The 24,723-nt window shown below is 43.1% G+C and overlaps 1 protein-coding gene across 10 annotated transcripts in view; it reads left to right on the forward strand.

The window, feature by feature from the left end:
* The window catches only part of PTPRE (protein tyrosine phosphatase receptor type E), a 77,819-nt gene extending 54,621 nt beyond the window's left edge, over positions 1-23,198 (forward strand). For 8 of the 10 annotated variants that reach the window (XM_090145657.1, XM_090145659.1, XM_090145658.1 and 5 more), the window contains 15 exons: positions 653-789; positions 4,764-4,854; positions 5,530-5,606; positions 5,731-5,767; positions 6,160-6,257; positions 6,869-6,988; positions 8,194-8,354; positions 10,531-10,666; positions 11,139-11,288; positions 13,372-13,465; positions 13,969-14,045; positions 15,227-15,361; positions 16,319-16,444; positions 17,613-17,773; positions 21,170-21,500. In XM_090145657.1, coding sequence (XP_090001783.1) covers positions 653-789; positions 4,764-4,854; positions 5,530-5,606; positions 5,731-5,767; positions 6,160-6,257; positions 6,869-6,988; positions 8,194-8,354; positions 10,531-10,666; positions 11,139-11,288; positions 13,372-13,465; positions 13,969-14,045; positions 15,227-15,361; positions 16,319-16,444; positions 17,613-17,773; positions 21,170-21,398 — 1,829 coding nt within the window. In that variant the 3' untranslated portion in view covers positions 21,399-21,500. Of the gene's footprint in view, positions 1-652; positions 790-4,763; positions 4,855-5,529; positions 5,607-5,730; positions 5,768-6,159; positions 6,258-6,868; positions 6,989-8,193; positions 8,355-10,530; positions 10,667-11,138; positions 11,289-13,371; positions 13,466-13,968; positions 14,046-15,226; positions 15,362-16,318; positions 16,445-17,612; positions 17,774-21,169; positions 21,501-23,002 lie in introns of those variants that run through there. The other 2 variants (XM_031597307.2, XM_031597309.2) reach the window with 2 other exon arrangements.
* Positions 23,199-24,723: the final 1,525 nt, after the last annotated feature.

Raw genomic sequence — 24,723 nt, forward strand, 5'->3', positions numbered from 1 at the left:
AGAGAGCATTTGGGAGATCATCCAGTTTTGTGCTTGCTGTTGGTCGCAGGTGAAACTTGTCTCAGTGAAGCAGGGTCTTAATTCCTCCGCACCTCCCAGCCCTGCTGAGAGACAGATGTTTGAGTTCCTGGAGGCCGTGCTGGTTCTTATGGCTTGTGAGATGAGGGTGACAGCAGAGATCCCGATCCTGGCCCTGTGCTGCCTTTGCAGGCCTGGCCTACCCAGAGCATCTCACCTGGCCAAGCAGGAACCTGCTCCACGCTGGGGTTCTGGCAGGTAATAAATACCAGAAATGGTCCCTCTGGTCCCTGCTGTGCTGCAAAGCAGCTCTCGGCTTCTGCAGTGCTCCTCAGCAGGAGGAAGGGAATCTTCTCCTTTTGTAAACAAAGCTCGGTTGCCTCTTTATCAGATGTAGGTGCAGAAACCATTGTTTTTACCAATAGTGGTTCCACTTGAGCCTAGTACATTCCTGAAGAAGTCATTTGGCTTGTGGTTTTGTTTTTTATTTCATTTAAAATCAGCTTTGTAACTAATGGGAGTTTCATTTGAGAAGTGCGTTTTGGCATCTTTCAGCATACAAATTTGTCATTTTAAATTATTTATCGCTGTGTTCTGAACGTGGTTTTAACATTGATTTTCCTTGAACTGACAGAACAGCAAAGGGTGATGCTGCTCAGCAGATCTCCTTCGGGCCCCAAGAAGTATTTCCCTATTCCAGTAGAAAATCTTGAAGAGGAAATAAGGATACGATCAGCAGATGAAGGGAAACTGTTCCGGGAAGAGTTTAATGTAAGTCTTCAGATTTGGAGTGAAGAGCAGCATATGAAAAATAGGGGGCAAATCGAAACCAATATGTTAAAACGTTGTGTGTGTGTGTGTGATGCTGATGTCTCAGAGCCTTAGCACATGTTATGTGAGTGTCCTGGTACAGTCTGTCTTCCTTTAACACTCTTTCATTTAAGCTGGGTCAATTTTGAGGCAGAGCTGCTGTTTGTGTTAGGTTGCTTGAGGCATCTGAACAGTTCCAGCCCAGTGCTCACATCCCTTAGTGCTCACACACCTCTGCATGCCTGCTCCTGCTGTCATGTGTAGTCTCTCTTTTTCTGGGAGTAATGGGGAGGGTTAACAGCTGTGTGATGCCAAATGTGTGATGTATGGACTCTTTGCCACTCACTAGCACTTAGAGATCTTTAGTGTTTGCCTGAAAGCTGGAGGGAAGTGAAATCTGTAGCATTGATTTTTCTTGTTTTTTGGTGGAAGGGGCTTTTTTTTTTTTTTTTTTTTAACAAGTGAGTGCTTCATCTCTATGGGAAGTACTTAAGGTAAGAGGAGAGAGCGGCCTTAATATCACCCTAATGAGGTTTGGGGGTTTTCTGGTGATTTGACCATCTGCACTTTATCATCCCATCACTTCCCTTTTTGTAGGGCTTGGTGCCCTAGCATTTCCACCGAGTGTCTCAACTGTGAGGGTTTTTCTTTGAAGCACTTCCTTGGTCAGAAAGGGGATTTTGTTTCCTGCACTCAACCCAACTTCAGCTGCATGTGGTCATGGTGATGAGTCTTATCCAGAGCCTGAGGTGAGCTGGTGCCTGTAACAGACATAGAGCTGTACACCCAAAACTTCAGGGGCCTTTTCCAAACTTTTGTTATTCCTCTTCACTTCCCATAGCAGCAGAAGCAAGTTGCACAGAGCAGTAGCTTAAATGTCAAATACAGAGTTCTCAAAGCCAATGCATGCGTTGATTAGACAGTCTGTTATGTTACCTTCTTAATTGGTAGTGTATTTATAGCTGTGATTTATTTGACGACATATTTGAAAGATATAATTTCTTTTCCTTGTGAGAGGAAGACGACTGTGGAGATATTTATCTAAGTCGACAAAATGAATGCAAAAACTCATTTGACGAGATGCACGCTTGTGAATTTTGACTCTCCTGATTAATATGTTCCCCAGTCAGGATTGAAACAAGCAATCTGTTTTCATTTTAAAACCTGCTCTGCTTGGATTGCTTTCTGCAGCGTGCTGTGAGCGGGTGAGCTTCAAGTCTGAAGGCTGTGCTCCAGAGCCCGTAAGTGAGCAGGCATCCATAGAGCAGGCCTGGAGGTGACTGAGGGTGATGGCGTGTAACATCTGCTTGGTGGGGTTTGCACTTGGTTTCTCCTTCTATTGCCTGTGGTTGTTCGTGTGGGTGAGAACCTGTGTGCCCTTCAGAGCCCATTGGAGACAGAAGGGCCCAAATTTGGACCTGTCCAGGCAGCAGAGCACAGTGGTGCTGAGGCCCGCTGTGGTGGTTTGGGGGCATGAGTAGCTGGTCTCCCTTGCAGATTTGGGGTAGATTTGGACTGAAATCGGTGCTTTGGCCCTCTTGTGAGCTGGCACTGGCTGCACAGAGAAGCTGGACCCAGGGGGTTTCTGAGGAAAGGAAAACAAAGTGAGCACCTTTCTGCAAAGACAGGCAACAATTGATAGAATCATAGAATGGCCTGGGTTGAAAAGGACCACAATGCTCATCCAGTTCCAACCCCCTGCTATGTGCAGGGTCACCAACCAGCAGCCCAGGCTGCCCAGAGCCACATCCAGCCTGGCCTTGAATGCCTGCAGGGATGGGGCATCCACAGCCTCCTTGGGCAACCTGTTCCAGTGCATCACCACCCTCTGGGTGGAAAACTTCCTCCTCATATCCAACCTAAACCTCCCTGTCTCAGTTTAAAACCATTCCCCCTTGTCCTATCACCATCCACCCTTGTGAATAGGATGGATGTTTTCCTTAGAATTGTGGTCCCGATTGTGGTGTCAGTGCTTTCTGTTTTACACTTAAAGCCTAAATGACCCTAAATTGCACATGCTGCACTTGTACACTAACCGAAGTAGCAACTTCTTCATTTTTTGGTGACAATGGAGCACTGGGGGAGCAACAAACAGTGCCCAAACCCAAATATATTCCTTCCAGCATGGGCCCCTTGGGTGAGCCTTATCTCTGCTCGTTGTCCATAGGGCAAAATGAGTGTGCTGTTTGTACGATGGCCTGGTCATTGTGTCAGTCTTCAGATTGATGAAAGGAAGATTTTTGAACAGAATTTGCTTGCAAAATTTTAATTTTGCTGTCATATGCCCCTGTGGTTTGCATGGTGGAAAGCTGAGAAAACGTATTGATGTTGGGATAGGTCACGGCCCTCCGTTGCTTCGTGGGAGGGGAAGCAGATAAGGCTGTGCTGTGGCAGCTGACCCAGTGCCACCCTGACTCATCAGCTCCTCGTGGGGTGTGGAGGATGGACTGCCCACCATGCAGCTGTGGTGAATCACATCCTCTGCTCTGGGGTGCGAGCAGTGAGGTGTGGGGTTCTCCTTTGGTACATGGGGAAGGGGCAGGGAGGTGTGTTGGCTTTTGTAATTGTAAATGTATTCTAATACGTTTAATTAGCGAAGATGCTGGTTTCAATCAAATAAGGAATTAAGCAGCTTACCGAAAATGGCTTTCCTTTTTCCAATTCCTAGCTCTTATTTTAACCTTATCTCTACTTTCTCTTACTTACCTTCATAATTTAAGAGATGCTGGAAAAAAAACCCCACAAATGCAAGTTGTTGTTCTTTCTGTGGTGGTGGTGAAGTCCTTCCTTCCCTTCTGCCCCTTTCCTCCTTTAACCTGGCAGCACCAATTTGTTTCTAAGGAGGAATACTGAACAGTGCTTTCTGACAGGGCAGTTTCTTTAGGGTGCCTCTTAAAATACAGTCATTTCCTGATTTTCCTTTCCTCTTTGTGATTCAGAGCAGATGGAGCAGGTTTGGGGGAAGCATAGGAGGAAGGTGATGGGTGGGAGAAAGCAGTTCTGACACCCAGACAGCGGTGGTTTTACCCAACACCTTAACACTGTTCTAGATGTTAGAAGAACCTTGAAGAAGTTCCATTCACATTTACACCTTTGGCTGTGAGTGGGGTGTCTCAATGCACAGGGAATACAAGCCAATGTCTTCAAATGAGCAACATTTCTTGCTTTTTCCTGGGCCCCTCCCATAGCATCCCTCTCTCATGACCTCTTGGCAGGTGCAGCTCAGCAGCTCTGCCCATGGAGGTGCAGCAGTCACACCTCGGGCTCCTCCTTGCTTTCATCTTTACCCTCTCTGTTTCTTTTCTTCATTTGATTGCTCTGCAAGACTTTTTTTTTTTTTTTTAAGCTGGACTAAATTTATCTGCAGTCTGAGATCTTACTGATTACGAGCAGAATTTTGACTTGTGCTCTTACAGCGAGCTTCAACAGAAAGGAACTACTGCTTTTTTCTTCCATTTCTGCCAGAGTTGGGTCCTCACCTATAGATTTTGGAAAGATGTTTGATATTTAACGTTCTCAGCACCGAGCTATTAACAATCAAGCTCTGTTCCTGTTATTAACCAACTGCTCCTGCTAAAAGTAGCTCTCGGAGCAGAGCGGTGCATCGGCGGGGCTGGGTCGTGGTGCTGTGAATCATGGTGGCAGATGGCATCTTTAAGCAGCAGCTCGGATTGTAACAGCCTTCTAAATAACTGCGATCGCTGGTGGAAAAATCACTTATTTTTCAAAACTGCTGAACTCGTTTTCTGATGTGAAATCTGCCAGGGCACGGCTTCCTGTTTCAGAGTAATGAAAGTTATTTTTGAAAGAAGTCAAATATGTTTGATTCTGTTGGCTGAGAGGCATTATGTATAAATGCAGATTTGTCCTGTGCCACGTGCAATCAGCCCTTAGCTGATATAACACACTGACTCTTTGTATCTTTTTCTTTTCAGTCTTTAACACCTGGATACGTGCAGGGAACATTTGAAATGGCAAATAAGGAAGAAAACAGGGAGAAAAACAGATATCCTAATATCCTGCCATGTAAGATGTTACCCTTCCTTCTAAGCCAGGCCCTTAGCTGTCTGTCTGACATTGAGCATGCTGATGGTGTTCATAATTTCATTGGTTGCAGGTGTTCTTCATACCTCTGTGTAAAACCTGTTTGTTTTGCCATGGTGTGTCTCAAGCTGTTGATCATTTTAAATGATGCTGTTGTGTAATGCGAATCAGGTGTTGTTCTAGAAAGCCTTTAGCAGCTGGTGTTTTACCAAATTGACAATACAGCAAACTGATATTTCAGCTTAGCTTTGGGTGAGGCAGTGCAGTGCAGTTTGGGCTTCAGCTGTCGTAGAGATGCGGTCCTGGTAACCCTCAAGTGTGAGACTGGTGCTTCTGTGGGGGAAGTTTCTTAATGAGAGCTGGGAGCAGTGCACGACTGGACAGCGCTGTGTTCCTCCTCCAGCTGCAGGTCTCAAACCTTAGGCAGCTGCTGTCCCTTGCAGCTTTTGCCATTGCAGGCTCTGGCAGCAGGAGGGGGAGGGCCACCAAAACCCATCCGTGTTGTCAGTGGTTTTGGCTGGAGCTGATCTGAACCAGCTGGTGTCCAGCCTCTGTTTTGGGAGGCAGCTGATGCTAAGCCCATCCTGATGTTTGCAAGGAGAAAACCTAGTGCAGATGATTCAAATGCAAATGTTCTCATAATGCTTTTTCTTCCAGATGATCATTCCAGAGTGATTTTGACCCAAGTAGATGGAGTCTCACCTTCAGACTACATTAATGCATCATATATAGACGTAAGTTCAGTTTTTCTCTGCTAGCCAAACTGCTAACTTTGCCTGTAAATTAATATTAAATAGGTATTTTTATGCTAGCACCCAATGGCATTTCATTTTTTAACTATGATATTTATTTCCTCAGGGTTATAAAGAAAAGAATAAATTTATAGCTGCACAAGGTAATCAATTTATTCTCATGTCTCAATTTTGTAGCTAAAAGTACTTAATTTTAGAAGTGTTCTAAGGGTTATTTTCACGTGCAGATGGTGGCTAAATGTGAAGTGAGCTTTAAAGGTTATAGTGTAAATGAAAGGAAGGTGAGCATGAGGGAAGCCACTGCCTTTCCGCCCACAAATACTGCTCTCAGCTTGGAGACTCACTTCCACCACTTCCACTTTGCTTCTCTTCTTTTATCTCATCTGGAGGAGCTGGGGGAGGAAAACTAATTGGGTAAAAAGAATTAAGTTAGGTGGCTTTTTTTTTTTTTTGAATTATTATTGTTTTGCTTGTTAAGAAATGTGTTGTAAGTGCTCTGCCACATCTCTTGACCAGGTCTGTGTTCTGTGTGCAGGACCCAAACAAGAAACAGTCAATGACTTCTGGAGGATGGTGTGGGAGCAGAAGTCTGCAGTTATTGTCATGTTAACAAACTTGAAAGAAAGGAAAGAGGTAAAGGGCTTTCAGCACAACTGAGGATGTGTGGAGGTGTGCTCCAAAAGCAGCTGTGTCTGCTCAGCATCTGCTTTCTTTTTTAGCCCTTCTTTGCACATATGAGTGTTTGCTAATAAATGTAGCTTTAATTTCTAAAAATAAGAATTTGTGCAAGTGGATCTCAAGGAAGAAACCTGATAACTAATGTTGTCCTGCATAGCCTGTAGCCAAAGGCACATTCTTGCAGCCAGAACTGTTAAAGCTTGATGTTCCTGCTGCCTTCTACATGAGGGCACTCACATTTCTCACCAAGAACACCTAACGCTTAAAATTAAAGGGTCAAGACATCAAGTTCCCTTTCTACCACCAGGAAGAAGGGCTTTCAGATTTGCTGTTCAGATTTGGATAGTTTAAAAAAAAATTTCTAAGCTATATTCACACCCTTCTGTGCATAAGTTTAATCATCAATAGCACTGGCAAAGTGTTAAAGCTGTCTGCTGTCAAATGATCAACTCCACATACTCTTATGCGTACTTACGTATGCTGTTTTCGAGTAACTTTCTTGTTCTATGTGTGACCAGCAATGAAGTCAGGCTCAGCATTATAAAATGCACTGTGTGTTTCTGCAGGATAAATGTTATCAGTACTGGCCTGACCAAGGGTGCTGGACTTACGGGAACATCCGTGTGTCAGTGGAAGATTGCATTGTGCTCGTGGACTACACCATTCGCAAGTTCTGCGTCCAGTCGGTAAGACACAATCCTTGTGCTGCATCTACGTTTGAATATTTTCAAGCAAGTGGTTGCAAAGTCCAATATCTGCTTGAGAGAAGTGAGGAAAATCAGTTCAGTGTGTTTGCAAATTATTAAGAAGGGTGCAGTGCCAGGCCTGGCAGGATCGTGGGCACTGGGGGACAGCTTGTGTGTGCAGCTGATTGATGAAATGCAGAAAGCTCTGTTCAGTGTTCTTCTTGCCCAAGGAGGCTGTGGATGCCCCATCCCTGCAGGCATTCAAGGCCAGGCTGAATGTGGCTCTGGGCAGCCTGGTCTGCTGGTTGGTGACCTGCACATAGCAGGGGGTTGGAACTGGATGAGCATTGTGGTCCTTTTCAACCCAGGCCATTCTGTGGTTCTGTGTAGTCAGGTGCCACAGAAAGTCACATTGCATTGTCTGGGAGGGAGAACGGGAGCAGAGTGCTGACTCCTTGGATCACAGGAGAGAGGCAAACAGTGGTGATGGCTCCATACACGTACACAGTGTGTTGCTTTGTATGGGTGCAAGTTCCTGTAGATCTCATTCCTTAAAGGAAAAACTGTGCTGCTCCTAATGCAGTGGTAATCTGATGCAGATTGAAGTCATCAGGTTAGACCATAATGTTAATTTCAGCCAGTACATCTAGTGAGAGGTGACAAGCTGTGCACAGCCTTCTAGAAGTACTGGAATTTCACTTCTCATGTGTGATACAGGGTGCTAATACTCAACACAGGCCTTGTGAAGTACTACAGAATACCCACTGTTGTCCTCTACTGTGTTGATCCAAAGAGTTTGTCCCCATCTTTCTCCTTTTCCTAATAAAACAGTTTGCAAAAGCTGGCATTTGGCACCTCATAACAATGCAGATCCTGCACGTTTAGATCACATTTTTTGAGTTTCCTGTGAAGTTGCTAAAAGGAGAGTCGTGAAGATTTTATGACAGAAAAAAGACAAGATTTGATCCATTGTTACCATAAATTGTGAATCTTGTTCTTCGCATACCCTATTTTAGGGTTACTCCTTTTCTCTACCAAGATGCATTTTAAGGATGTGTGGTAACGGATGTTTATATTGAATGTATGCTGTGAAGTCAGGATCCAGGTGTTGCAGGAATGCAAGTCGTAAATAATCCTGCGAGTTCATTTCTAAATCTCCAAGTGGAAAATGAAAGTCAAACTCAGAGCCCATGTATTCCCTGCAGCTCCACGATGGCTGTAAGGCGCTGAGGCTCGTGACGCAGCTCCACTTCACCAGCTGGCCTGATTTCGGGGTGCCTTTCACACCTATTGGGATGCTGAAATTCCTGAAGAAAGTCAAAGCGTTGAATCCTGCCCTTGCTGGGCCAATTGTGGTTCACTGCAGGTAGGTTGGCGTTCTTTAGGCCATTGTGCTTGTCTGGCCTGGAGTTAGGAGCCAGAGATTAAGGATGTATTTTCTGTTAACAGGCTGTAAAGTTTGTGTGTGCTTATGGGTATATAATACTATGCTAAGCTTTCTTAGAACTGGGGATGAGAACAATTCCAAAAAATCTGTCTTTGCTGTCACTTTAATATTCAAACAGAAGGTTTTGTTTTATCCGTGAGTGATCTTTGGTATAAATATGTCCTTTGTCAGAACACAGCCTCCTCATTACAAATCTGTGACCTTCGCCATTAACTGCTCCTCTGAGAATTCATCCTCCACTTTTCCCACAACAAAATTAGTTTGCTATGTGAATTGTTAAATGCCGAGAAATCTTGGAATAAAGGCTTGCTTTTAGGAGATTTAAATGCTGCAATGTAAGAAATGTACCACATACCAATGCAGAACATAATCCCACTCCTTCAGTTGCCAACACACGAACTTGTTGCATTAGAAGTTTCTGAAAAGTGTTGGAAATTGGATGTTAATGAAATCACAATAAAAAAAGAGTTTTAAAAGTGTCTTTTTAGGAACAATTATTGTATCGAGGTTGAAGTAAAAAGAAAAGAATAGTGGCCTTGTCTTTCTGGGTTTTGTTTTCAAGGCAATAGTTGTAGATTGATATATTTCTTCCTTTTCTGTTGCTTATGTTGGATATCCAGACATTGGAGAGTCACTGTGTGCTGTTGAAAGCAGTCTGTCTGTCCTGCCTGGCCCAGCTTTTGGTTCTTGGTTTTCTCTATAGACCTTTCCGGGTCGTCTTGTCTTCTCCTTCATATGTCATACGTAGGAGTCTTGAGGAAAACTCTTGGAAGGAGTGAGATTTTTAGCAGTGTCACACAGCCTTTCCTTTGGGAAACCCTCTTGCAGCGATGTTCTCTGGAGACCAGTGCTGGGTTTAAGCATTATTTTGCACAAGCAGGAAATTCTGTGCTTAACTTAATCAACAGAAGTTGAGCCAGAATAGAGATAAGTGTAAAATATCTCATTAAAATCTTCAAAGATTTCAGTCAGCCAGTCCAGCGCAGCACAGTGATGCCATGACGTGTGGGCTGGGTGATAGTGCAGAGCTTCAGTGTGTGCTCGAGGTGACAAGTGAGGAAGGTGACACTTGATTTCCGTCACGGCCAGGATGTGACACTATTGAATTGTTGGGAAAAGGAAAGGGAAACTCATCGGTAGTGAGTAACCGTGCTTTTTTTTTTTTCAGTGAGCTTTTACAAGGATACCATCCAGTCATCCTAAGCAACAACTGAGTGAGGGGGGCCCCAGAGGGGGATCGTGTGGGGAAAAGCAGGGGACTTGAAGGCAAACATGGGGGTCAGTAGAGTGAGCAGCCTTTGTGGGAGCATGGTGGGCTTGTTGACAGCACAGAGAGGTCGCATGTGAGTGAAAGGAAGCAAGAGGGAAGGGAGGCTTGGCGGTAGGAAATGGCCACAGGCAGAGATTGTTGGTGGGGTGTTGTATGTTTGCTTGTGCCCTGATATTATTTAAAACCTGATTTTTCCTTGCTGAGAGTTGAGCTCTACCTTTGGCCAAATGGGGATGGAGGGAGAAATGTGTGTGTCATGATTTGGGACCTTGCAGCAGTGGCTGTATGAAGTAAGCTAGCAGAAGGTCAAAGGAGAGCTATTAATGCCTAGCACAGGATGCCATGCCCTTTTCCTCTGAAAGGAAGAACTGAATGTCGCTGAAGTGATGTAATTTGTGGGAATCTTGCTCCCTCTCGTGGATTTTGGAGGATGTCTGGAAAAAAAAACCAAAATGGGAATAGCAGTGTTTAGGAGGTGTAGAAGTCATAGCAAGTTACTAAGTATCTAAGTATTGTGGAATAGCAACATGCAGATAAGCACTAAAAATAAGAAAAAATACAGCAGGGCAAGCACAAGTTCTAAAGATCTTCGAATAATATAATTTTGATCAGCTTCTGAGCTGTTAGAAGAGGTATTTCTTGGGCTAAGATTTAGTTTTGTTGTTATTGCCACTACTAAAATAAAAAATGAAGCCCCGTGTTTCGCAGTGAGAATTTTAGTTCACTGGGAGCAGCACAAGTGCTGCCTCTGTCGTTGGTGTAGTGATTCCTGCAGACTTTGTTGTTCAACTGAGGGATTTTTTTGTCTTTTGTTTCCTTCTGAAGCGCTGGTGTGGGCCGGACGGGCACGTTTATCGTTATAGATGCCATGATAGACATGATGCACGCTGAGCAGAAAGTTGATGTTTTTGAGTTTGTTTCAAGAATACGTAATCAGCGCCCACAGATGGTTCAGACTGATGTAAGTAGTCACTGGTTGGAATTACAAGTTTCAAGCCATCATCGACACAAATAATGTACATCTCCACTGTGATGTGTGTGTGAGCGTGCCCTGTTCCACTGCACACCTGGATCACTGGAACAAAGTCTCCTTGATCTAGAGGGCGGCAGGGGGTTGGAACTGGGTGATCTTTAAGGTCCATTCCTACCCAACCACTTTATGGAAGGTAGCACTGGGAAAGGAGATAGAGGCCTTGGCAGTAAAGACCATGCCATGAAGCACGTTATCTTGTGGTATGTCCAGGCTTTCCTCTTGCATGATTGAATGGAATGGTAAAAAACATGACTGATGTAACAGGAATTCAGTTTTAGCCTTAGGTATGCGTTGGTGATCAGTAGCCTGCGGACTGATTGAGACAGATGAAAGTGCCAGACATGAGATTGTTTTGTTCTGTTGCCTCACAGGATGCTTATATGCCTGTTGTTTGTTCCAGATGCAGTACTCCTTCATTTATCAAGCCTTACTTGAATACTACCTCTATGGTGACACAGAGCTAGATGTGTCATCCTTGGAGAAACATCTGCAAACATCACACAGTGCAGCACCAAACCTTGTCAAAATAGGGCTGGAAGAAGAATTTAAGGTAAGTAGGAAAGGCCTTTCCCTGGGACTTTCAAGTGTCGAAATATTCCCAACAAAGAGGTACTTCAGAAGCAGAACGAGTGCAACCTTAAAAGAAAAGGGCTGTCCAAACTCAGATGCTGGTTATATTTTCAGCTGGTTGTGAATCGGTCTGATGGACTCAATGATGGGGATGCATTCAGACCTACATCATTTGATGGGCGTTTTCCTCTATGCATTTTTTTTGCTTATAAAAAGAAAAATGGAATTATTCTTTTGGTCTTGAACTGGGTGCCAGATCAGATAAAGCTGGAGGATGAAGCTGGATTACATTGACCTAATTGACGTGTCAGCAGAAATGTTAATTCAGTCACTGCTGCTGGCAGAGTGAATTATGGAGAATTTTCACATTTTGTGCTGAGCACTCGTCTTCTGGGGGGGGAAATAGGAAAAAAGAAATGTTTTGTGGAGAAACCCCTAATGGAGAAACAAATGATACTGGATTTTTGTAATGGCTGTTTAAAACAGACTATAATTATGCTGAGGAAATAGAACTTTTTGTGCTACTTACTATGGTAAAATACTTACTCTAGATCTAAAAGATTAAATCACTTCAGTCATTCAATCCAAGTGAATTCAGTGTTCACTGCATTTCCCTTCTACTTTTAAAGGATTAATTTAATCAGAAATTGGGAAGTGGGAGAAGAAAATGAAGTGAAAGTAGTAGCAACAAGTTCAGAATTCAAAAGTATGACACTCTGAAGGGAAACAAGCAAGCAAACACATAGGAATTCTGGAAAAACTAGAATACTCAGTGTTGTTTTTTGCTGTGCACTGTACTAGGAAGGCTTTGCAGAAAGCCTATGAGCAGTGTTCAGTTGTGCTGTGGGTTCTGAAAGATGGCCCAGGGGCACGGTGCTCATCCACAGTGAGGAACAGAAGAGTGCTCTAACCAGGGTGGGACCCTCTGACACACACTGTTAACCACAGTGTTACAGAGTAGTTGAGAAGTGATTTCTGAGATGTGGGAATTTCTTTTTAATGGTTTGGTGGTGGTACTTGGATTTTTACTGGAATTAGGATGTGCTACTGAAACTGGCAAATATAGAAAACTGCCTGAAAAACTACTTACAGTTTGCAAATTAAATTAAGATCAGTGTAAATTGAAGTTATGTTAAATAGCTGCTGAAACGCAGCCCTGTCACTGGTGGTTACCTGGCAAATCCCCCCAGCAGAAGCAGCTGGTTGCTGTCAGGTCAGCTGGCACAACCATGCATGTGTGTAAGTTCTGCTATTACAGATTGGTGGGGCGAGGGCAATGCTTGCCGTCTGTGTCCCGTGTGCGCTCTCATCACTGAGTAAATAGAGGGCATTGGTCACTGCAGCAGCAGTGGCACAGATTCGTGGAGTCCAATGAGGTTATTTGGTGCACAGCAGTCTCTGAGCTCATGCACTCTTCTCATGCCCGGCGGTGCGTCGCAGAGTTCTAATGATCTTAAAAAGGAACGTTGATAAAATAAATGAAAGATTGCTAAGGGAACAGGATGAATACGAGGCCTGTGAGTTCAGTGTGCATTTCGATGATAGGGGAAGTGAAGGTTCTAAAAAGGGAAGCGGTGTAGAACTTGAGCGTGTGACTGAGCAGACTGCTGGGTCATGCTGGGCGTGCGGTGCTGCTGGTTGGACGTGATGATCTTAGTGGTCTTTTCTGTTATTCTCGTGATTACATTTGTACAGACAAGGCAGCAAAGCTGCTTTCACAGAATCACAGAATGGCTTGGGTTGGAAGGGACCTCAAGGATCATCAAGCTCCAACCCCCCTGTCACACGCAGGACTACTAACCTCCACATTTCATAGCAGCCCAGGCTGCCCAAGGCCCCATCCAGCTGGCCTTGAACACCTCCAGGGATGGATGTGGCATCCACAGCCTCTCTGGGCAGCTGTTCCAGCACTTCATCACTCATAAATGGTCAGCTAACTATGACTGCACTATTGATCTGTACCCAATGAGCAATCCTCTGGGTACAGGTTGTGAAGAATATAATGAAATAAAACCATTTCCATTTCAATTAATCCTCATCCTCGTTTGTGTGCTTAATTACAGAAGTTAACAAACGTTCGAATAATGAAAGAGAACATGAGAACTGGCAATCTTCCAGCAAATATGAAGAAAGCTAGAGTCATCCAGATTATCCCATGTAAGATGATTGACTGTGTATGTATAGGAACTGGTGCTGTAAATGTGTGGTTATCCTAAGGTTGTTGCAAGTAAATGTAAGTTATGCCTGTATGCTGATGGCAGTGCACCTCGTATCAGAATATAGCTGTGTTGGGTAAGTCAGGGACAGAGTGATGTTCTTACAGAGTGTCTGCACAAAATATTTGATAGATAGTTTTAAGAACAGAATGAAATAATGAAGCCATTCCACCTACTGCACCAACGTACCTTCTGTACGATTCCTTGCCTCCTCTGAAGCAGTGCTGCAATGTCTGCATGTGAACATAAGTGTTACGCCTTGCTTTCTGTGTGAATGCAAAAATAATCCACAGAAAAACTACTGCCTTCCTCCACACACTCAGTGGATCCTGAGTAAGATCTGTAGGGCTTGTCTGGCTTTCAGATAAGCAATTTGTGTAATAGTGGAATGGTTAACATGCAGTCAGCAATAAAAAAGAATCTTTGTGTGTTTTTTCCTTCCAGATGATTTTAATAGAGTGATTCTGTCAATGAAAAGAGGGCAAGAGTACACAGACTACATCAATGCTTCCTTCATAGATGTAAGTATGAATATTTTCAATGCATTGTCAAGTGCAAGTTTAAGCATTGCTACAAGTCAAATATTTTACTGTTTCTTGCAAGTCTTCTTAAAGAGCTTCAGCCAAGTTGGCTTATGAAAGCATTAGTTTTGTTTGGGCTTGGCTAATGAGAGTTCCCAAATGAATTTCTAATCTTATTCAGTGTTCTGAATTCTAGTTTAAATGTTGTGTAATTTAAATGTTCCTGTTGTTACTGTTAGATTTATAAACTAAGGTTTGTATTAAATTCTGAGAAAAGCAGGCAGAGAACCAGCCTCACTAAGTGGCAGGCATCCAGCAGTTCTCTTGCCTGTATCCAGGTTAATAAAGAGTCTGACCATGTGGTTTTCTAACTCAAATGTGTACTTCCCCCTCTCCACTTCTGTCATGGAGAATAGCTCTCGTAGTGTTTACTATAGATAGATATAAATGTTATGAGAATAGCTCTCATAGCATTTACTGAGGGGGACCTGCATTAATTCCCAGCTTTTTTCCTGGCTTCCTGATGGAACCTGGGCAACACTTTCCATTCCCAAGTTTATTTAAATATAGTCATTAATTATATCCTAAAGCAGTAAAAGCCCATCAGTGGTTGAGGATTGTGGATGCTCTGCATTGTGATCACATCAGTATGGAAATAGAACTGTAGCTCAAAAAACAAGTCTGATGTTCGTTCCATAGTAAAGGTGATGACTGAAGTTGTTAATCTCCTTGTGAAAACCTTCACAGCAGAACTTCATTCCTTCAGCCATGACTGTAAAAAGTCATAAAGTAAGACACAGGATCGTGAATCTTCATTTCTGAGAGGAGACAAGGTGAACTAATGAGGACAGCGAGCGGCAGGAACTGATGGTCCTCTTTAAAGCAGAACCTGTATCCAGCCCCTGATGTCAGTGGGGCTGTGTCTGTGTTACTGCTGTGACCCATAGACAAAAGTATTGAGAATGTGGATTTTTCACATCTCATGTGCATTTCAGAGCTGGAGGGGTGAGCAAGAATCGGGTGGGCTCTGCGTCCCCAGAGCATGTGGAGGATTTGGGTGATGCTCATGTTATGCAGGAGCAGGTCTCGTGTGTGCAGCAGCTGAAGAGAAGCTGGTGCTGCTTTCTCCAGACACCTGTTCTACTGCCATGACATACACACAACCCAGCCTTTCTCTGCAGGGCTATCGCCAGAAGGATTATTTCATTGCCACACAAGGACCGCTGCCCCACACCGTGGAGGATTTCTGGCGGATGGTGTGGGAGTGGAAGTGCCACACCATTGTCATGCTCACAGAGGTGCAGGAGAGGGAACAGGTATGTGTCCCACGGCTCCATTTTACAAATGCAGTTAATGTGAGTCTTCATGTGAGATTAACACTTTGCCTACATATTCTAGCAACGTAAGGTTTGTTGCCATTTCTGAAGTTTCTATGATTCTGTAGATACTAGGAGCAAGTTTTTCAGCCAGAGGGTGGTGAGGCACTGGAACAGGTTGCCCAAGGAGGTTGTGGATGCCCCATCCCTGCAGGCATTCAAGGCCAGGCTGGATGTGGCTCTGGGCAGCCTGGTCTGCTGGTTGGTGACCTGCACATAGCAGGGGGTTGGAACTGGATGAGCATTGTGGGCCTTTGCAACCCAGGCCATTCTATGATTCTAAATGAGCTCTTGCTTCACTAGTAGGTGTAGGCCACTGTTGCTGCTTTTGCTTGATTTGTCAGACAAAAACACCTAAGCTACAAAATTGGTTTTCAGAGGGCCCAGTTTGCTTCTAAAAGCACAGTTCTTAGGGATGTTTGATGTGGGTTTGAGAAGAGCCGGACAACGCTTTCTTGAAAACTTCCTCTTTGTTATGTCTCCATAAGCTTCTGAACCTCTCCTCTGAATGCTCTGTCATTCGTTAATGAAGAGAACAGCATCCCCCTGCTCTGCAGTGTTCACCTCATACTTCAGTGCCATTAAATGGTTTCTGTTGTTGCACTTTTCTGTTGTGTGTTTCTTAACGACCCGGCACTGATTGTAAGAGTTAGTTAGTTTTCTTCTGGTGTATTTATAAAGCAGCATTTGTCAGCTATGACTTCTGCTCCCTTTTCATCTTAACACTTTATGTTACAGAAATGTTTTAGTACTATGTTCTTGGGCTCTAGCCTTTTCACTGCAAACTGTCCAGAACACGTTATGCTTTGTCACATCCTGTATCACAGGTTGGTGTTGGTGTAGATAAGAGGAAGAAACGAATCAAGGAATGCTTACAATTCTCTCTCCATTTTGCAGGAGAAGTGCTTCCAGTACTGGCCATCAGAGGGCTCAGTAACTCACGGAGAGATAACTGTAGAAATAAAGAATGACAGCCTTTTAGATGCCATAAGTGTAAGAGACTTCGTAGTTACATATAATCAGGTACTGTTTTTAATTATATGAGTTGTTTGTTTGTTTTAAGGCATTTGTAAATGTGATGATGTAACTTAAATGCTGGAATTTCTGTCTAAAGATAACTGCTATTAGTTGTCATCTGTCACATTAGCAGCAAGAGGAGGCTTATATGGAACACTTGCATAAAGTGTCACAAAAATCTTGGTCAGTAAAACATGCCTTTGATCAAAGCAAGGTGTGGTTTTTTGGTAGTGTTTTACTTTGCTGGTCTTCTTGCCTTTTCTACCATCTCTCATGTACCTATTGCTGAAAACTTGATTCAAAATATTAAAGTCCTGTGAAGCATTTTAGTGCACACGTACTTATCTCTGCCTAACAGCTGCCCCTTCATGCACCTCTGCTACAGGCAGGCTCTACACAAACCTGTTTTTGAACTTGCATGCATCTCTTCACTCGCTCTTTCATTTCATTCGGAACTGGCATGCATTGCTACCTTTGGGGGGGAAAAAAGTTACTGGCAGTTTAGAATATCGTGAATTTAACTAATTGTACTGCATCTAATTTATGCACTGAGCTAGCTGGCAATATGCGAAGCCAAAGGACTCTGAAGTGCTGTGTGTTTCATTCCATAGGAGGATGGTGTCCATAGGATAAGGTGTGAATACACAGTGCTTTGTGTGAAGTTTATTCCCAAACATCCTATTTAATTACATATGGAATAATGATGGAATATTCAGATTGCCTGGCAAAACTGGCAGGGTGGTAATGCTTGCTTGGACTTTTAGGGCTGCTTTTAATCAGCAGACATAAAGGCAAGACGAGTCATGTTAGTTTCAAGCTAAGAATTAGTGTTGTGCAAAGAGGAACGAATTTCATTTCACTCTTCTTACTTTTTAGCTTTGATATGTGGTAAAAGTTTTCAGCTGTTGGTACTCAGGATGCATAGTCTTTAAGTACATCCTTAGAACTACCCAGATGAAGCAGCTGTGCAAATGGAAAAGAGAATTAGAGGCAGCTTACGTATGGGAATGTAGAAACAGAACTCTTACATATCTATAGATATGTATATAACAGACCAGGTTGAAAATACCCCCTATACCATGATGGTACAAAGCCTATGCTTATCTTTAAGGTATGAAGTTCATTTCTGTCTGGAATTAACATCTGAATGAACCTGTTCTTTGCATGCACGTAGGGTAACCAAGAGAAGCAGAGCAGGCTGGTTCGGCAGTTCCACTTCCATGGGTGGCCAGAAATCGGAATTCCTGCGGAAGGAAAAGGGATGATTGATCTGATTGCAGCTGTCCAAAAGCAGCAGCAGCAGACGGGGAATCACCCGATCACGGTGCACTGCAGGTGAGTCTCCCTCTCCTTCCCACAGTCAGCCAAGTGCTAGGCTTTCTTTTTCTCCTGTCTGGCTGCTGATAGGGCAGCTCTCCTTTGTGAGCCAGTGGGCTGCATCCCTAAAAAAATGAAGAAATATAAGGCAAAGATAGAGAAAAGGAAAAATCAGCATGTCTCTGACCTCAAAATTGATTATTTAATTCATGGAAGTGTTTTGATAGATGAACCCGAGTGCTGCAAGAGTTGGAATTAGGACTGACTTTGTTAGAGCTGCAGTGTATGCTGACTTCTTGTTTGTTCTGATGTGAGTTTTAAAGAGTTTCTGAAGAGTCTCAGCCTGAGAAGCGTGGTCTCTATTTTGGCCATCTGCAGCACCATGCATTTTCAGGTTCTGCTGAAGCAAAAAGATCCTGGGATCTCAGCTTTGTATGAGTTTTTTGGACATAGGGATCTTACAGTAGCATGTGTTCATTGCTAAAGCTTTCTTCTCTTTCTTGCTTACGCAGTGTTTTGCTCTTTGCTGTTCTCATTTGTTTTTCCTGGGGCTTTGTGTGTTCCCCAGCCCTGTGGTGGCTGAACTCAATGGCAGCAATGCTATTTTAAGTTTGATTCTTCCATTTGACCAATTTGAACAGCCACTTTTTAATGAAAAACTGGGGAGGTAAAATTCTGAGCAATAGTGACAGTGGGTAAAATATCAAATAGTTCTAACTAATAAAGTAAGAGGTAAAAGCAATTGTTGTCTTTGATATACACAAATTAGATGCATAAGAAGGTCAGGTGCTGGAACAGCTGCCCAGAGAGGCTGTGGATGCCCCGTCCATCCCTGGAGGTGTTCAAGGCCAGGTTGGATGGGGCCCTGGGCAGCCTGGGCTGGTATTAGATGGGGAGGTTGGTGGCCCTGCCTGCAGCAGGGGGTTGGAGCTTTTGATGATCTTTGAGGTCCCTTCCAACCCAAGCCATTCTATGATTCTAAGAACAATGTGGGTTATGCATTGCTGCTGCTACTTTGAGCTTTTAGAATTGCGATCGGTGCAATTAAGCATTGGCTTAATCATTTGATGTTTTTGCTGGATTTTTCAAAACTTACTGTAACAATTAAAAAATGGGGGGAAAAAAAAATAAGGAAAATGAAACTAAGCAAGCAATGCACCCCAGGTTTTATCACATTGAGAACTTTCTACTGCATCTGTTTTGACATCCCCTATACAGCGTAGTTGAACCACTCCATGAAGTCATACCTGAGGCTTCAGGTGTAAATGCATGTAGACTTATGAGTAAGTAAACACATCTCAAGTCAAAGACTGGTTTATAGCAGTGCTCGCTTAAACTTGTGGAAACTCCAGTTCACTTTTTCCAGATATTAATGAACCCTTTCAGGATCTGCTGAAACAGTGATTCTTAATTGGGACAGAGGCACAGCCCTAAGTGGATTAGAAGGGTTTTGCTGACTGAGTTGCCAGTGGAATTCAAAGCCAGTCCCAACTTCCTTCACTTCCAGTGTATGTCTCCCACTGCCTTCTGTTTAGCTCACAGCTCCCCGTGCTTTTCTCTCTTCACTGCTTCTTTCTGTTCTGTTACAAACAACGCCAGACTGCAGGGTTGTTTGAAGGCCTCTTCCTCCTGCCAGTCCGTTTCCTTTCAGAGCATCCTTGGCTTTGGAACTTGTCTTCTTGAGAAAAGAAGTTTGAGAGTCAAAGTGAAAAGTTACCTTTCCTTAAGATAAGTGTTGAAAGAAGTGCAGAGAGAGAAGCGGGCACGGGAAGAGCAGTGCCACGTTCCCATGAAACAAATCTACTTCTTTGTGGTATTTCAAATGCAGTTCTCTGTACAAAAAATTCTGAAGCCAACATAAAACAAACTCTTTAAAGAGTTGCTGAGATTGTGTTTTGGGAAGAAAGAGAGTGAGTGTTCAGCATGAGGAGTATAGACACAAACACGTGGAGAGCAGCGTGTGGATGAGCAGCCTGTGCATCCCGGGTTACTCCATATCCGTATTTTCCTCCTGTTTTTGGAGCTGTAGATGAAGGGCATTGCTCATGGGCTGCTTTAAAAGCCACATATTGTTACTACAAATTAGCTAAGGAAAAATAGACCTCAGCCCTGTTAGATTTTACATTTGTCTTTAACCTGATAAAAGTAATTATCTGAAGGGAAGGATGCATCCCATGCAGCATTCCTGTTTGTTTTTCCTCCAGCTGTGTGCACTTGCACTTAATCTTTTCATAGGGCTGAGCTTATTGGATGTTTTTTCATTTGATAGGAATAAGGTAGAAGCAACAACAGATGATTACATTTCACCTGCTTGTAAATGATTGAAAAACATAAAAATTTTAAATTTAATAAATTATTCTGTGTTTCTCCTTGTTCTGCAATCTAGCTTACCACTGAGAGCTAAATTCCAGCCTGGTTTTAGTGACTGTTCCCTATCAAAGCTATTGTCCTGGTAGTGCACAGCCACTGTTGATTGTTGATGGACTGTTTTGGTTGTATTTGTGTGTGTGTCACATGGGCCACAATGCGATTATGAGAGAGAAAGCACTTCATTTTTTTTGGCTCTGATGTTAGGTATCATAAGTCAGATAACAGTCTCTCAAATCTATTTTGCTGGCATGGAATTGTGGTCTGCAGTAAATAAAAGAGCAAAATATCCTGAGTGAAGCGTGCCAGAACAAAAGGAACCACAGTTACTGGGGACTATATTTGGTTGCTTGCTGTAATCAGGTTAGAGGCAGAGCAGTCTCTTCTGTTTAGTTGTATGTGTTATCACCCTGCATGCAAACTTATTTGGGTTTTCCTTATAATAACTTACCTGTTTGAAAAGGAATGATTCAAATTGTAAGAGCAGTTACAGTTGTTTTGTTGGATTGGACACTGTCTATCACATTGCTTTGGAATAATAATTCCAGTGAATCATAGAGTGAATCATAGAATCACAGAATGGCCTGGGTTGATAAGGACCACAGTGATCATCCATTCCAACCCCCTGCTGTGTGCAGGTCACCAACCAGCAGACCAGGCTGCCCAGAGCCACATCCAGCCTGGCCTTGAATGCCTGCAGGGATGGGGCATCCACAGCCTCCTTGGGCAACCTGTTCCAGTGCCTCACCACCCTCTGGCTGAAAAACTTCCTCCTCATATCCAACCTAAACCTCCCCTGTCTCAGTTTAAAACCATTCTCCCTTGTCCTATTGCTATCCACCCTCGTAAACAGCCGTTCCCCCTCCTCTTTATAACAGTGATTCCAATTCCTGCCTGGCTCAGAATTCATTTGGAGTAATTCTAGCTCCCTTTCAGCATGACTGATGTGACAAAATCAGCTGCTATTAGTATTTGGGTATTCTCTATCAATATTATCTTTTCAGTTTTTATCCTGCTGTATGCCAAGCAGATGTGTTTGTGTTGCAGTGCCGGTGCTGGAAGGACAGGTACATTCATTGCACTCAGCAATATTCTGGAGAGAGTGAAGGCTGAGGGGCTCTTAGATGTATTTCAAGCTGTGAAGAGCTTAAGACTGCAGAGGCCACATATGGTGCAAACACTGGTATGGTATTTAACAATCCGAATCTTTCTCAAAGGATGTATGTTTGTAAATATCCTTGTGGGAGGAGAACAAAGGGGGTTTGTTGCAGGTTGAAATAAATAATGTATGACGGCTGTGTATGAACAAGGTATCAGAAATCTGTATCTTTTCCAGATTTTTTTTTTACAGCCTTTCTGAAAATACAGCTTGGCTAAACGTTCTGTGCTTTGTTAGGAACTGGTGACAGTTAAATAAACCAAAGTCTTGTTTGTGGTGCAGATGACAAAGGCAAGAAATAAATGCCTTTTAAGCTGTTTTTCCACAGTTCAGGTTTTTCTTTCTTTACATGAAAATGTCGGGGCTTAATGGGCTTGCAGTTGTCACATAGAGAAATTCTGACTTGGTGTGAGGGTTTTCCTTACTGATCAAATAAGAAAATTTATGGATACATTGTTTTGGAAAATACATAGAAGCACTGATACTTTGTATATTGGTAACAGTTTCCATTATGAACTTCTTTAGAAACAGTTATCTGAAAGCAGCTTTCCCAGGTAGATAACTTCTTGTTATGAACTGGGAAGAGGCTGAAGAGCTCCACCTGGGTTACCTACAGGGAAGAAATCTTTCTTTTGAGGTTCTGGTTCTGTGGTTTAGTAATGTTATGTAATTGCCAGGGCTATCCTTAGCTGAGCTGCAGCTGTGGAACGGCTTCTGTTCAGTGCTGCTTCCCAGCAGATGCCTGTTCCAGCTCTGATCAGGTATTAGGCATCGGGCAGTCCAGCAAATCACACTGAAGGCTGTGGGCATGCCTGCAGGTTCGGGCTGTGTCCCATCATTGGGATACACAGCACTGGGCGGCAGGCTCACGTCGCCAGTGGATAGCTGTGTATGTAGATACATACCGACAGCATTTACCTATGGAGCTCCATTTCAGGAAAAAAAATGAACTGGGAGGTTGTTTTCTTTTAATGTTCTCTCCATTTGAAGTTGCGTTGTCACACAGTTTCTGCTGTGAAGCTGTTAAAGCCTGGAATTAAGCAGGCAGGCTCCCTGGGGTGCTCAGGAAGAGCCACCCGCGGCAGCGCGATGGGAACAGCTCAGTGCCATCAGCAGCTCAACCCGAATGAGAAGACAGGTTTAAGAAGTGATGTTCATTTGAAGAATTATCCCCTAGAAAGCTGTGAAATCGTGTTAACTGACAGGCAAGAATCAGCCTGTCTGACAAAAGAGAGGTACCGCTGCTTTTATTAAAGAAAAAAATCAGAATGGATTCATCCTCAGCTGCTTCTGCACATAAAGGGGAAGCTGACAGCTTTGAAGAGGATGCCGTGCTGCTGGGTCTGTGGTTCTGTGGGGTCAGGGTGTTCTCATTTGCCCATTACAAAAAGTTGGTTGTATGTGAGATGAGAGAAGCCTCCCGTGTCAGCGCTGCCGTGGGTCAGTGCTTGAACCTCGGCTCTGCTGAGATCCTCTGGTCACCTGTCTGGTGACAGAGCTCCTCACAGCGACAGCAGGGAGTCTGAGCAGAGCTGGGCGCAGAGAGAACAGACCCATGGAACCGTGGGGCAGTGAGCAGACATGGGGGGAGATGAGGTTGAACTGATGGGTGTTGCTGTGAGCTTCAAGTTAGAACACGGTGCCCCACTTGGATTTGCATAACAATGATTCGTAAGGTGTGATGCAGCTGGAGTACATTTTGCTGTCTTCTTGTTTTTCAGGAACAGTATGAATTCTGCTACAGAGTGGTACAAGATTTCATCGACATATTTTCCGATTATGCTAACTTTAAATGAAAAACTTCTGCCTTATTTTTTAATTTGTCTGTATAAATAGTTGTATATGATATTAATTTATTCCATGTCGTTTTGTTTGTTGACTTTGACTGTAAATAGGACCTTGTGTTTGCTCTAAAATTGCATTTGCTGTACAAAATTATTTCTGAAATATAAATATCTTCTAAAGCAAAGTATAATGTTCATATAGAGTATATCACTATAAGATGGTAGAGAAATCTTTATTCTAAATAACAGTAAATTAATTCTTGAAGGTTTATTTCTTCGATTATTTCCTTTTCCACTTACAGATATTTATCAGCAGTGCCATTGCCCGGTTCGTGCATCTTTACGTTTACATTTCATACTAAAATAGCGAGCTTGGTACATCTGTTTAAAGGAAACACGTTTTGGCCGTAAACCTTTCTTCACAGAAGTCAATAGCAAATGAAAAGAGATGTTTATTTTGGGTCGTGTTCTGATAACCTGCTGCTTACTTGGAATTGACTTCATGGCCTCACTGAAAGGCCAAGGAACTGTTCCAGGTATCAGAATACAGCCTTCTTGTGTAATAGTGCACAGTGCAGCTGAAAAATAGTATTGCTTTTAAAGGCTGTTTGTAAGAACCTCCCCATGGATGGCAGCTCTGTTTCGAATTCTACTGTCAATAGGATACAACCATTAGAAATGCAGATTGGAATTTCTGATTTAATATGACTTTCCAAGTTCATTTATTTTGTTCTTTCCTAAATGCTACACCAGCTTGAATCAATCTAGGAGTACAGTAATGTCATTTTGTCCCTATTGAACAATATTTTGCATACCAGGAGTGTGTATTTTGCATTTGTCTAATTCAAGAGGCGTTACAGCCTTGGTCGGCCATGGATATAGAGCTTCACCATATACATGTGCATCATTTCCAGCTACTGTGAGAAAAAGCAGAAGGCAGTAATGAAGATGAACTCTTAGATTCAGCAAGAATATTTGTTACAAGTCTGGAAAACAAAAAAAGAACTGCGTAGCATGAACAACATGAAGAAAATTCCTTTATGATCTTGCCTTCCCATATGTATTATCAGCAAAGGAGTGCTTCCTTTATCTAAAAGGGGGATGTGATTGTGTATATAGATGTATTTTTAATGAAAGTGCTACTGGTAATATAATTGGGGAAATATGTTTTACAAGTCTTTATTATATCCCTGGACAGGATGTGCTTGGGGGTTAGAAAGTCCAAAACTTGCAGGGCATCTGAATGTTGAACAAATGAAAAGTCTGTATTTTCCACTCTTTAGAACGCGCGTAGGAATTAATGAGCACAAAATAGGTGACTATGTACTTTGGGTACCTAACTAATATGCACTAGTCCTGTCTTGTCCAGTTGGCTGGGTTTTATCAATGCAAACGTAAAAGCCTTACTTAAAATTAAGCAACTGAACTGTATCCTTTCACCACTCCTGTAAGCATTTCTCCCAGCTGCTAACACGGAGCATCAAGCATTGCAGCACCACAAGGAGACAGGAGCACCTTCTGCCTCTCCTCACTTTCATATTGAATGGGAAAGGTGTGTTAAGAACTTGTAAGCACACTGCTCTGAACGCTGCCGTTTCCTGCTTCTTGTCTTCCCTTTGATGCACTTCTGTGTTTATTTGCACAGTAAATCATGCAAT

The sequence above is a fragment of the Phasianus colchicus genome, chromosome 8, assembly GCF_987193195.1.
Source record: "Phasianus colchicus chromosome 8, bPhaCol1.hap1.1, whole genome shotgun sequence".
In the NCBI taxonomy this organism is placed as follows: Eukaryota; Metazoa; Chordata; class Aves; order Galliformes; family Phasianidae; genus Phasianus; species Phasianus colchicus.